Source organism: Schizosaccharomyces osmophilus, chromosome 2, assembly GCF_027921745.1.
Source record: "Schizosaccharomyces osmophilus chromosome 2, complete sequence".
Classification (NCBI taxonomy): Eukaryota; Fungi; Ascomycota; class Schizosaccharomycetes; order Schizosaccharomycetales; family Schizosaccharomycetaceae; genus Schizosaccharomyces; species Schizosaccharomyces osmophilus.
In genome coordinates, this window is record NC_079239.1 from 1,343,817 (window position 1) to 1,356,971 (window position 13,155).

The window sequence follows — 13,155 nt, forward strand, 5'->3', positions numbered from 1 at the left end:
GTTTGTTTTAAGTTCTTTGATGGCATTCAATTGAATGCGTGCATTTTGGGATATTTGTGAATAATAATATAAATCTATTTAATACGCTTGATGAATTTGCGAGTTAATAATCTGTTCATAATTTACTCTACTGGTTTAATAGATGTACATGGTAGACCATCAAAATAAGTTATTTCATTTACTCATTCTTAAATATTATATATGCAGTATATGCTTATGCTTTCGTATCCTTTTAAAAATTCCACGGTATGTTGCTCGTAAAGTTTACTATTCAGTTGTCTCTTTGTGTATCCCTAGTGACTAGAAACGATCTTCGAATATTGGATGGCTTGGACAGACGCAAGGACGATAAAGAACTAAGGTTTTGGTGATTGTTCTCACCTGGTGGGTTAAGACTATCTGGATTTGAAGTACCGGGAGTTTGGGAAGCATCTGCCTGTAATGTCTCATGTGGATTGAAGCTGGGCTTAGACATAGAAGAGTCAGGGCTCCCGTCCAGATCTATCGTGTCCAAGTGAGGTAGAGAAACTTCTTCATTCGAAGATTCAGCTCCGAAAATGTTCGCCATCTCCACATCCAGATTTGATGTCGACAAGGGCTCATAACTCTTTGGTAACGATTCCACCTCCACTGCCTTGTCGTCTTCATCTTCTGGCTTATCTTCCAGAAGCGAGGATTGGGGGGAGTCTAAAGCCTCAGCAAGATCTAACGTATTATTGCCTTTAGCAGGAAGGGTCAAAGGGAAAGAGGGAGGCGGATGCACATTCTCTAGGGGCCAAGGTTTATTTTTGGAATGCAATGGTTCTGGAGAGTTATAAGCGGAAACGCTTGAATCAGAAGTAGACATTGAATCATCAAACCGCACACGTTTCTTGGGTGATCTTCTGGGTATAGCAACTGGCTTCTTGGGTGACTTAACGGCAAACCTTCTAGGTGAATTTGGAATTTTCGATTGTTTGGATGGAGAAGATGGAAAAGAAGGGACTGTTTCCTTTGCGGAGTGTTGTCTAGCTTCATCATAACCTTCCATGTGATGAAGTTGATACATGCTATGTTTATCCTTTGAACCAAAATCTGACAACCAATTCTTAAGCAGGTTGGTCAATGCTGTTTGATCTTTATGTCTAAATTGGGTAAGTGACATAAAGGAAATCTCCGTTAGTTTTTGCAACACTGGGGTATAATCATCAACTTTGCTTTGCGCATCCAAAATTTGATTTTCAATTATAGACTTTAGTAAATCGATTTCATCCTGTAAGATATCGGCATACATCACAGCATTATTTTCTTTGAAATATTTTACGACAGGATTAACGCTTTTTTGAAAAGCATCATAAACAATTTCTGGATTAACGTCAGCAATGATAGTGGATCTCTGTATCAACAACGAGTCTAACTTCGACTTTGCTAAAAATAGCCTTTCGTTGGATGGGTTGTCAGCGATTCGTTCGCAAGACGATATCCAATATTTCAGTATATTAATTGAATCATCATAATGCTTGACTCTCTCAACTTTATTGATTGTGTCCTTTTGCAAAGGCAGTGTTTCCAAAAAGGTAGCTCGCAGTAAATCCTTAGCTTCCATTAACTTTGATTCGCAAGCTTTAGCTTGCGTAGCTGCTTGGTTCTTTGCGGCTGCTGTTATAGAGGCGGATGAGGAGGGGTTGCCTAGTCGGTCCTCGAGTTCAGCAATTTGTTGGCGAAGATCCACAATCGCTTTCACGTATTGGCTAACGTGTCTGTCGACGCTAATCATATTCCTTAAAACTTCAGTTTTAATGTTTTTTGCGCGATTAGCATATTTTAATGTATTGTGAGTCTCTTCATAATGAAATGATGAAGGAGAAATGCATACAATCATCACGGTTTTACAGTTACCACCAAGGCTGAACTTGAGTAGTCTCGTCAATTTGGAATCTCGATAAGGAATGTGTGCCCTTCGATGTGGATCGCATAAAGCATTTATACAGTTTCCTAAAGCCAAAAGCGATCTGTTAATATTGGCACCTTCTAATAAGCGGCCTCCTCGGTTTTTGGTGGCATTTGCACGTTCTGAGCCAGCAAGGTCAATAACGGAAAGAGTAGCCAAAGCGTGGTCTTCATTAATATCCGCAGTGCGCGGCTTTTGTACTACAGAAACCTGCAAGACAGCGTGAGATCGCGAAGAGGCAACGTTTGCTGCTGTAGGTGACATGGTTCGGTTTTCATTTCCACGAGCAACAATTTCCATTACCTCTTCGACAGTGGTAGGAGATAATGATGTTAATCCTGGAACGGTAATTCGACGATCTGCGTCCTCGCGCAGCGTCAGAGGTTTGGATTGACTAAAGGGTTGCTCAGTCAGCAAGTCCCGAATAGTTTCATTATAAATTTCCAAATAAGACACATAAATATTAAAAACTTTTTCGTCTCTCAAGTCGTCCATTCGTTCAAAAAGCTCCTTTAGGGTTAGGTACACAATACCAGGATCCTCATTTGTTCCAGTAATCGTGTGAGTTTTACCGCAACCTGTAGCGCCGTATGCAAAAACCGTAGAATTGAATCCATCTAGAATGTTATCCAAGAGAGGGCGAGCAGTTTGCTCATATACACTTTGCTGTGGGGCAGTTTCGTCAAATACTCTGTCAAAAGCGTAACGAAGATCGCGACCAAATCCGGTGAAGGTTCCCTTTCTTCCAGAAAGTCGAGAAATGTTACGTTGAGGAGCGGACATTCGTCTACTACCAGTGTGTATGGATGAAGCATCGTCTGGAGGATCAAATACCAGTACACGGTCATCCAAAACCTTTACTACTCTTCGAATTCCTCGGCAAGCTCCTGGAGTTTTCAAAGAAAGCGAACTTGCTAGAGACTGCCCATCTGAAGACGCAAGTAAGTTGGCAGATTCAATGCTACTAAATGGGCGAACTCGGACTAATGGTGTCAGTAATCATCAAAAAAATGCAGAAATAGAAATATTCAAAACAAACCTGCGACTGAGATGGACGATTGTCTGGACATCGAAGCTCGTCGCCGCACAAGCGATCATCCAAGTAAAGAGTAGAATTCCGTAGAAGCCAGATTTACAACTAAAGAAATTGAAGTCTTAAAACGAAAGAATCAAGGAAAAGAGAGTATTGAAAATGAGCGTCCTAACTGGTTTTCGTCCTGTCGTTTCAATTTTGTTGTTTACTAGGTAAACATTTGCTGACGACTTCAATATACAAAGTGGTTGTTATGGCAATGGTAGGTTGTAAACAAATAAACGCGTAAACAAAGAAAAAAAATAAAAATAAATGAAAATGAAAATGAAAATCAAGGAGCCTCATAACAAAACCAATGATTCATATAAAGTTGAACTTATTTGTCATTATTAATGATAGAAATTCCAAAGTGATTGATTAATGATTATTGTCGTAGGAGGTGCATATAAAGAAAACAAAGTTATTATTATAGAAATAAAATGAACAAACACTGCTATGAAACCACAAAATCCGAAGAGTGTTTTTGCAAAAGACTACTACAAACAATTCAAGTAAAAAATGCAACGATCGTTGAAGAGATTTTTCATACTTAAACATAGAAAACTCATGCATAAACAAATGATCACATCCATAGTAATATACTCGTTAAAGATATATACATGATATATTGTGGATTATATAATAACGGAGAGAAACCGAGAGGATGAAGTACGACGGAAATTTTTCTTTGGAAATTCGACTTTTTGAGAGATTTATTTATTTATTTATTTTCCACTACAAAAGCTTCTTAAGTCACGTATAGGTTAGATCTGCTACGTCGAAAAGTACAGGAGCAAAGAAATTTGCAAACATTGCTGATCGACAGAAAAGGGTAGAGGTATTTTTATTACGAGCTGATCTGTTCTTGTCACCATAAACATTTTCTTATCCTTTCATCTATGTCCTTTTCAAGGAACCGGTACGATCAATCAAAGAGGGAACGATCTGTTTCACCTCAGAGACACAGGAGTTACGCAAACAGAATTCGTAAGACAAGGCCTTCAGTAAGAGTTTATTTATCAATTTTTTCGTTATTTTATGTCTAACTTGAAAAACTTAGGGAGAAAATGACGATGAACGCGATGCACCTAGAGTTCGTGAATCCAGAGAAAAGGCTTTTTTGAAACAACAAAAGCTATTAAAAGCCATCATAAGAGTGAAAGAGGATAGAGCCGGTCTTTTTGAAAAGCTTTTGGTAAGCCTTTCTCTGCTTTCACAGCAAAACAATCAAGGCGGAATTTATAATGGAAGCATGGATTTGACCGGATTGGACATGTTTGACCCAATTTTTACGATAAAGGTATCTTAACTTTATTAAATAAATATTGACATATTAGGTTGCAGCAGTCGAAGACATAAATATCCTCTTGGAAAGTATACCTGAAATACTGACATTAACGGATGATACTACGAGCTTAAGCTTTTGGAAGGTATATTTTTTTATTGAATGTTTATTTACTAAATGACTAGTCTGTGTCCCAACTGGCCGTTTCGTTCTTGGAGCTTGATCAACACGGGAATGCTTCACGAAGCTTGAAAACTGTTGCTGAAGATATTCAAAACATCCTCGCCCCAAAAAATTTTGAGCAACTGGTAAAGTTGGAAACACAAGTACAAGGAAAACTCCAAAGTAGAGAGCCAATTGACACGGATTATTGGGAGGATTTACTAAAATCCATACAAGCCTATAAGGCAATGGCATATCTTCGCGACTTGTTTTCTCAACCGCTAGAGCAACGAAAGCAGAAAATGGTTCAGCATGAAATGGAAAAGGCAATTTCCGATGCAAATTTCTTACGCAAGCACCAAAATGATACGCCTACAACGAAACTTTACCAATTACCAATTGACCCCGATCCATTATATCAAATAGATACCATCTCCAAAACGGCAGAACCTATAGAGCAAAGAGATTATGAAGACAGTTTGGTAAGTTCCTTGCTCCATCTATATATTAACGTGTATTAAGTCTGAAAAAATCGAGGCCATAAAAGGCAGCATTTACATCCCTACATCCTTCCTTATCAAAAAGCAAAGCAAACAACCTCAGAAAAACTTGATCTCCGACACTGAGGAAGATTTTTTCAATACTGTTAGTGCAAAACTCGAACGTGAATACCTCAAAGCTGGAGGCGAAGAAGAGCAAGAAATGTTTGGTGACTTTGTGGAAGGACAAGTAAAAGCGAAAAGCCAAGATGGAATACAATTGAAGAAGCCTAAGTATTTTAATAAAGTCATGTTAGGTTTTGAGTGGAATTCATACAATCAAGCACATTACAATGAAGCGCACCCACCTCCAAAAGCCGTGCAGGGATACCGGTTTAACATCTTCTATCCCGACTTGATCGGTACTACTCGTTCACCTACATACAAGATTGAGCGTGGCCCGAGAGCTGACAGAGAGTCGGCAATGACACAAGATAATGTTTGTATAATACGTTTTATCGCAGGGGTACCATACCAAGATATTGCTTTTTGTATCGTGGATAAAGAGTGGGACTATAGTGCCAAGCGTGAACGAGGGTTTAAAAGCAGTTTTGATAATGGTGTTTTATCACTACATTTCCAGTTTAAGAAAACACATCACAAGCGTTGATGTATGGTTAGTTCTATCTTGTTTCACGAATACATTTCACAATTTTACAAAGGGTACTTTAAGGTAAAAGGTAAAAAACCATATTGATTGCTAGAAATTAAACAGAATGTAACTAAAAGAGAACATTTGCTTAATCGAAAAGAGGAGAAGAGCAACAGAGAGAAACGACGAAATGATCGTGTTAACTTGTATCGTGACCGGAAAAAAAGTTTAATCCTTTTTAGCCTTAATCATCTCTGTTAGTCTATGCTTCACTTTTTCGTTTGCTAATCTTTAAGCTTGTGAACTTACCATAAGAAGCTTTCCTGTAAAGTAAACGGAAAGCAAAGAAATTCCACCCATGGCAGCGTAAAAAGGGTAAACCAAGAAACCGCTACCAGGCCTCTAGAAGAAAACACTTGTTAGATATGCTTGAAACGGCTACATCTGGCGGGCATCCTTTATAAAATATGACTTACTTGCAAATAAGTAGGCCTATGAATGCTTTGCAAGAAGCGTTGACGTTGAACAATCAGGTTTTTCATCTATTCATGAGTTAATTTCTTAATTTTTTGATTCATTTCGCATACGTTGATCGATATACGATGGATTTCGAGTATCTGTTAAAAGTGATGGTTGAAGGTGGTATACGGCACATCCGACATGCTGAAGATTGGAGGTGCCTTAACAAAAAACCTTGAATCTCTGTTTGGCAATAATCGTTTTCTTTAAATTGAATAACAGTACTGTTTATTAGTATGAAAAAGGCAATATGATGAAATTCGTATTCTTCATGTGAGAATATCGAAATATCTTAGCAAGTTTTGTAGCGATCTTCTTAACAAAACACGACCGCTATTTGTATTCAGAGACTTATTTCCAATAAAGTAGAGATTGTTTTAAAGACATAATGTTGCCTAAAGTTCCACTTGTCCGAGAAATGCAAATACTATATTTTACGACTTATCTTTTCTTTGTTCTCAGAACCAGGATTAGATGCAAATAGGCTCTATCATAAAAATCTTTATCTTTTTTATGGATAAGGCTTGACGAAATACTTTTATTCTAGAGTTTTAAAGAGTTACCTAAAAGACGTTGAAGCATTCCAGATAAACCCAACCCTTGAAGGTTTCTTGCAACTAGAAAGAAAACCAACATATTTAAAATGTATTTAAGAAAGAAATTTTTAATTTAATGACTTTTGACAATTTGAACTAGAGTCTCATAGCTCGTAGCTTCTATAGAAATACCAACTCTTGCTTTGTTTACCAAATGGATTTTAAGTTCGCTTAATGGGTACTGACATCAATGGAACTAGGATCTATTTGAGGAATCAAACATCTCTAAAGCTAGCCGGCTTTTTCGTTATTGTTTTGTTTTATTGTTGTCGCCAATTTTTTTTAAAAAAAATTGCTAAATTTATTCCTCCTAAGAGTCACTCCAAGTTGAGGTATAGAGCAATCTCTAATGATATCACAGTGTAAACAAAGGATCACTGAATCCATTGTTAGGGCGATGAGGAAATCGAGGTTTGAGTTTTTCTGAAAGAGCTCAAGGAACGATAGGACGATTCTAATCTTGTTTTTTCTTTTTATAACAATCAAACTTTTAGTTTTAGACGTAAAGCTTTTGCTTGCTGGTGGTTGCAAGGGCTCGTTGGTAACCGTCTTGTTACCTTTGGTTTCCTATTAATTTTTTTACTTTTGGAAAGATCCTACCTTCTTAATCATCCCTCGACCATACTATTTTTAGACAAGATCAGCAAAAGTACTCTTCCATATTTAAATACTTCCATCTATTAAGATACTCTTCCCTTGCCGTGGCTGTTGATTCCTTTCTACCAATTTTCGGGCTTGGTTTGATTGTATACTGCTGATTTTACTAACTTGGGATATTTCATAGAGGGCGGTTACTTATTTTTTGCTTTTTTGGGTCTTTTTTTTTTTTTTATCTCTGGTTTCGTTTTGGGTACACTTTTGTGGAAAGGACAAAGATTCAGCATTTTTTTTCTGGATTTTCGGTCATAAAATCTATTTACTTTTAATCATTTCCTTTTCGTTCTTTTATTTATTCTTTCTTTTTGGTCAATTATTGTGTGAAATTTCGTTCTCTTGTCAATCACAAATTTGCTGCTCTTCTTTGCATTGATCTTTAAACGCTATAATAAAAAAACTATATATTTTCTCTATATGGCTCTCGACGAGTTCTTTTTATCTAAACAGCCCGTGAATGATGAATCAGTTCTACCATGGTTATCCCCCATTTCTGAAGGAATAAGCAGCCCTTCCTTCCAAAATTTTGACTTGCCTCCTTCCTCTGCGTGCTCTTTCTCATTATCTTCTGTAACTTCTGGCTCTGATAATACTTCCATATTTGATATGGACACGAACGCGAACGATAATTCTTATGCCTTGCCAAAATTGCTCTCAAACATGAAAAAAGAAACACCTTTGCAAACCCACGATGTTCCTTCAAAAGGATCTGATGTCCTAACAGCTTCTCTTGTCATTGGAAAACTCGGGTACGCAAAGTTGATCCACCAACATCGTAAGCTTTCCTATTCCAGCCAACGTAAGCAAGATCGTGGCCTTATGGCAATGGTCTTATCAAGATCTGAAAAGCAAGAAGAACGAGAAAATCACTCTTCGGACGCCAGAGACGCTATCAAGAGTGCTCTTCGAAAGAGACTCCGCCGCCGAGAAGGACGGGTTCAGAAAGCCCTAAAACCTGCTCCTATCTTGATTTGCTCTAGATGCTCTGCTACTTTTGATCATCAATTCGCTCTTTCCTTGCACGAAAACGATTGTTTCAATCAAACCAGCTTCAAACTATCTGACTTCTTCGTAAACGACTTATTGGGAACTTCGCTTTTTGAATAAAAATAATGCTATCGTCGCCAATTGCGCACATGAAGCTTGAGCCTTTGCAAAGGGCATATGGTACATTCTCTGCATTGTGCCTTGCAAGGTTTTCTAGTTTTGGAATTTGAATATTCGCTCCATAATGATTTACAAATCAACTTCAGTCTACACAATGCTTACCTAGTTATGAAAGTATTATTCGCTCTTTTTTATAAAAATTTCAAACAAAAATTTTAGTTCATATTGGTGAAAAATAATAATCTTTTCGGTCACATAATTACTAAGAGGATTGCACAACAGAGTAGTCAAAAAAGATGCGGAAAATTTGATTGTACATGAGAAGAGAAGTAAATTATATTACAATAGGCCATCATTAGATGCAATAAAGTAGAAGGAAGTCTGTACTAAGGACCTAAATCCATGTAGGGAAATACGATTTTTAGGGGAAATCTTGCTTTACCTCAAAAGGAATATAATTATCCACATTTGGATGTTCCGAAAGGAACTTTTCAGTGCCCTCATCAAATTGGCTTCTAAACAAGTGGGAGCCAACAGGTGTTAAGGAGTATTGAGCGCAGATGTCACGGATGTTCACGTTTTCCTTTTGTATCTTACTTAAATCCAGCTCAACTAATGGGCTTTGTTGTTGCAAAACCAAAGTCACAATACGATGCTTGTCTTCTCCTTTGTGCACAATGGGAGGGGAATATGGTATCAAACAGTTGGATGGTCGTATAGTAGAACGATCGGAAGCCTTGATAGGTACGTTGGAAGCTAACCATAAGCAGGATGTCTGAAATTGGTTGGTTTCGTAATTCGGCACATCTAGGTCTAGCGTGGCTATGGTGTAACTATGTTCTTCGGTATTGAATGGAAGAACCTGGAGCAATGGTTCAGAACATGCTTGCTCAGCTGGTATAATTGAACCAGGGACGACATCGGTTGCCTCCTGTTTTGAAAACTTCAAATGAACGTCTACAGTAGGCTGAAACGATGTAAGTCCTAAATCCTTTATAACCTTCATTTGCTCGAGTCTTTGAAGAAGTAGCAATTTGTCATGGCTTTCCCACTTTTGTTTCAACAAGTGAAGGAACACTGGACGTGAGTAGTCGTATTCACCATCATAAAACTTGGATCGAACACTTGGAAGATTTATTTCGGATAGAATTCTTAGCATGTTAACACGAGCAGTTTCCTTGCCTTCGGAGCTAGCTAATGCTTGCTTTAATTCTTTACGCTTTTTCCCAGAGTATTCTTCAACGACTGCCGTTGCGAGCCGATATGCATCATCTTGGGCTTTCTTATAGACATTCCTTATAGGAAGAACTCTTGGAACTGCATTTTTAAAAGTCCAAACCCGCTGCATTCTATATGGCTTAAGTCCTTCAAAATGTTGGTGTTTGTTCTTGTCTTAAACCTCACCAGGTTACAACTGAAGGATGTTACCTTACAAGTGAATATTTCTGCACAAAGTAAACGAGTGGGATCATTAAATGAATTGGTTCCTAAAGAAGCTACAGATTTCTTCAGTCCTCTTAAGATTGCCTCGTGGTATATTCCAAATAAAAACCAACTATCTCCAGCGGCGTCGAATAGAGCAGTACTAGAGTCCAAATAGACGGCAATGAATCCACCTTAAAACGGCTTAGAAAATGAACTTTTAAGTGTACAAAGATAAAATTTGCAATCCTATGAACTGAGGTTTCAACAATTGCAAAAAATTCTCAAGTATTGTCTAAGGATATTCTATAATCCGATAAACTGTTTACATTAGATTAATACAACACAAAGTCTACTACAATCATATAGGAAATCAGCTCTTTAGTTAATGATAACTTCTTATAAAACTGTTGGGAGAATAGAAAATTCGATTAAGCAAGCAGAATCCTCACCAGGTAGAGTCAGAGTATAATAAAGCTCGTACATAGGAATCTATTGACTGTATAAAGTATCATCATCGTGTTTATAAAGCCGGATTCATTTTAAATTTTAAGCATGCCTTGATTTCATGATAAACACTGTTTAACTAAAATACTCAATGAAAACAAGCCTGCAAAATAAATAAATAAAACGTAGAATGTAACTAAAATATCCCCTAGAAAGATCGGATAGAGCTCTTTCTAGGCAATAAAATCTATTAAAAATGGTTAAAAAAAATAGAATTAGGAAGTAATTTCTTTTGTTTTCAAAAATCGTTGTCGGCTTGCTTTTGGTATCACGGAGAAACTTGTCACAATCAACAATCCCAGTGTAGTTTCACTGATTATAATAAAAAAATAACAAATTTAATGAAAGAATTGGTAAAAACATTCCTCTATTCGAATGAATATGAATGTTTTCTGTTTGAAATTATCCTGAATGTTTACATGCTCCACATTGCCTTTAAACTTGACGATATGATTCTGGGGTAAAGACTATACCGGCCTATCAATATCTAGTAATAAAATCGCACCCACATGACTTAGTTATATAAGTAAACATAGAAAATATGCGACAATCATAAAGAAAGAAAATCGGTGATTCTTTTCATTTCATTGGAATTTTTTGTTAAGATATTCGTAACTGCGATTTATAATTTCTCATTGAACCGTTATAAGTTTTTTGGGGAGAAGGCTTACTCCTGTTTTTGGGTTTGATTAAACTTTCTGACTGTTTGTTTACAGATACATGACGCAAGCCACTGTCATTGATTTCACTATATAAACAACTGTTTACTGGTTTTTGATTTACCAAAAACAACATCATTCTCAATTGAATCTACGTACTTATTTTGTAATTTTCGCGGTTGGATACAGGGGCTGTTCTTATTGAACTGTTTGCGATTTGAAAAATAGTTTAAAAATATTTTGTGGATATCACCAATAACTGTGACTCCATATTATCTATACTTCGTTCGGCGTTTTAGGCTTCGCTGTCGCCTTTAATACTCGCTCTATCCTCCTAACTGTGTGGAATTGGTCTGACACTAAGTAGGCGAATCAATTGAAAAAGGCTCCACAGTATATTTATCCATTTATTATATAATTATCCTCTTTCTTCAATTCTTCTTCTTAGATTTCCTTTGTTCCGCAGTACTTTGTTTGCTTTCTTACCTCTTCTTTGTTTGTTTACGTTTAGACAAAAGAAAGCCCAAGTTAGCCTGCCTTTCCTGCTTATGAGAACATAATTCCTTCTTTTTAGGACTCATCAACCTTTAATTTCCCCCTGTGTATATTTTCTGGCAATCGGTGGCTGTTTTTCTAACTTTCATTAAGGCTGCTTCAACAGTTTTGCCTTCAAAAGCAATCAGTGCTTCCAAAAAAAGAAACTCCAGTCTCTTTTGCTTTCTTGTTTATATTTTTTGATTTTTTGTATAAAGTTTTTATTTTTTTTTACGATTCCGATGGATTTTGCAAATATGTATCTGGGCTTTGATAATTTGGGCAGTGAAAGTTTTCATCCAACGAATTCATCTGTCCATCATAACAATAATCAGTTCCCTTTTCATCCTTCCATGTCAGAACCAGGCCCGCCTGACATGACAGCGAAGGCTCCCGTTGTTACTGGTGATTTGGGGATGTACGATATGAATGGAATCTCGCTACAAGCCATGAAAGCGAAGGAACAATTCCAAATGAGAACACCAAACAAGTATATTCCTATTGTTCGTGATGAAACCTTATCCTCCTATCAACGCTCTGGTATGTTATCGCCAGGTGCAAAAATCCCCGAGACAGTTAGTCTTTCAGATGTCTCAAAAGCTGAACATTATGGAGAAGCAACCCCTTTACGATCTGAGAATGTCGCTCCTTCAATGATGGGCATGTCTCCCTCCCAAATGCCTTTGGATCCTTCACTTGGGTTAAAGAGTTTTCAGCGTGCCCCTTCCAAAGCCTTTTCATTCGACAATGGAAAAAACACTCCCTATCAACTAATTCCAGACGATTCTTCCCATTTAGAGCCCTACTCTGTACATTCTCCTAGCTATCATGAGTCTGCGTCTGTACAATCGTCTTTTTCCAATCCCACAACCCCTCAAAAGCAAAAGGCTTTAACTCCTAATAGTTCAGATTATGGTTCACCTAAACAGGACCTAGGAAGCATTTCTGAGACGAAACGATCGTCTCGTATGCGCCATAGTATAACTTCTTTAGAAGGCGATGGTACTGGCAAGAGAAAGCGGTTTTTGGAAAGAAATAGGATTGCTGCATCTAAATGTAGACAGAAAAAAAAGCTTTGGACCAAAGACTTGGAAAACTCTGCTAGAATTGCCTGTGAGCAATCAAAAGCCCTGAGATCTTTGGTCGCTCAATTACGAGAAGAAGTTTTATGTTTGAAGAACCAATTGCTAGCCCATCAAGATTGTGGATGCGAAGGCATAAGACAGTATCTTTCTTCAGAGGCGATGGGCATCATGTCAGCTCTTCAAAAACACTGAGTATAAAATCTCTTTTGCCAACCAGAACAAGGTATGTTGTTGTTTCATGAAATCATCTTTTTAGATACAATCGCTTCAAAATTTCATGTTTTTAACGGCGCCGATATTACTTATCAAAAACCCTTTCTTGCTGCATCGTTTTAATACTTATCCGTCCGAGTTAATCTTTGCGTTCGTTATTCTTTTGCCTGTTTCTCATGTAAAAGCACAAACTACATGTGTACTACGAGATCATTAATAATTCTTTCTAATAATAGTCTCAGTTAATTTCTTTTTTTCTTTTATACAAATTCTTGCTTT

The 13,155-nt window shown here is 37.2% G+C and overlaps 6 protein-coding genes across 6 annotated transcripts; 3 read left to right on the plus strand and 3 right to left on the minus strand.

Moving 5' to 3' along the window:
* Window positions 1–271: 271 nt before the first annotated feature.
* Window positions 272–3,000, minus strand: klp5 (kinesin-8 family plus-end directed microtubule motor Klp5; the record flags this gene model as incomplete). Its single annotated transcript, XM_056181898.1, has 2 exons — window positions 272–2,913; window positions 2,970–3,000. The coding sequence occupies 2 exons, from the start codon at window positions 2,998–3,000 to the stop codon at window positions 272–274; spliced, it is 2,673 nt and encodes an 890-aa protein (XP_056037307.1).
* A 901-nt stretch (window positions 3,001–3,901) lies between these two features.
* Window positions 3,902–5,598, plus strand: cay1 (cactin, spliceosome complex subunit; the record flags this gene model as incomplete). Its single annotated transcript, XM_056181899.1, has 5 exons — window positions 3,902–4,006; window positions 4,063–4,302; window positions 4,340–4,432; window positions 4,473–4,931; window positions 4,972–5,598. 5 exons carry the CDS (start codon window positions 3,902–3,904, stop codon window positions 5,596–5,598), a joined length of 1,524 nt encoding a protein of 507 aa, XP_056037305.1.
* A 273-nt stretch (window positions 5,599–5,871) lies between these two features.
* Window positions 5,872–6,122, minus strand: cox7 (cytochrome c oxidase subunit VII Cox7; the record flags this gene model as incomplete). The annotated part of the gene is made up of 2 exons (XM_056183892.1): window positions 5,872–5,982; window positions 6,057–6,122. The coding sequence occupies 2 exons, from the start codon at window positions 6,120–6,122 to the stop codon at window positions 5,872–5,874; spliced, it is 177 nt and encodes a 58-aa protein (XP_056038328.1).
* A 1,644-nt stretch (window positions 6,123–7,766) lies between these two features.
* rep2 (MBF transcription factor activator Rep2) lies at window positions 7,767–8,456 on the plus strand (the record flags this gene model as incomplete). The annotated part of the gene is made up of 1 exon (XM_056181900.1): window positions 7,767–8,456. One exon carries the CDS (start codon window positions 7,767–7,769, stop codon window positions 8,454–8,456), a length of 690 nt encoding a protein of 229 aa, XP_056037304.1.
* A 421-nt stretch (window positions 8,457–8,877) lies between these two features.
* mrpl35 (mitochondrial ribosomal protein subunit L38) lies at window positions 8,878–9,804 on the minus strand (the record flags this gene model as incomplete). Its single annotated transcript, XM_056181901.1, has 1 exon — window positions 8,878–9,804. One exon carries the CDS (start codon window positions 9,802–9,804, stop codon window positions 8,878–8,880), a length of 927 nt encoding a protein of 308 aa, XP_056038775.1.
* A 2,031-nt stretch (window positions 9,805–11,835) lies between these two features.
* Window positions 11,836–12,855, plus strand: atf21 (DNA-binding transcription factor, Atf-CREB family Atf21; the record flags this gene model as incomplete). The annotated part of the gene is made up of 1 exon (XM_056181902.1): window positions 11,836–12,855. The coding sequence occupies one exon, from the start codon at window positions 11,836–11,838 to the stop codon at window positions 12,853–12,855; it is 1,020 nt and encodes a 339-aa protein (XP_056038776.1).
* Window positions 12,856–13,155: the final 300 nt, after the last annotated feature.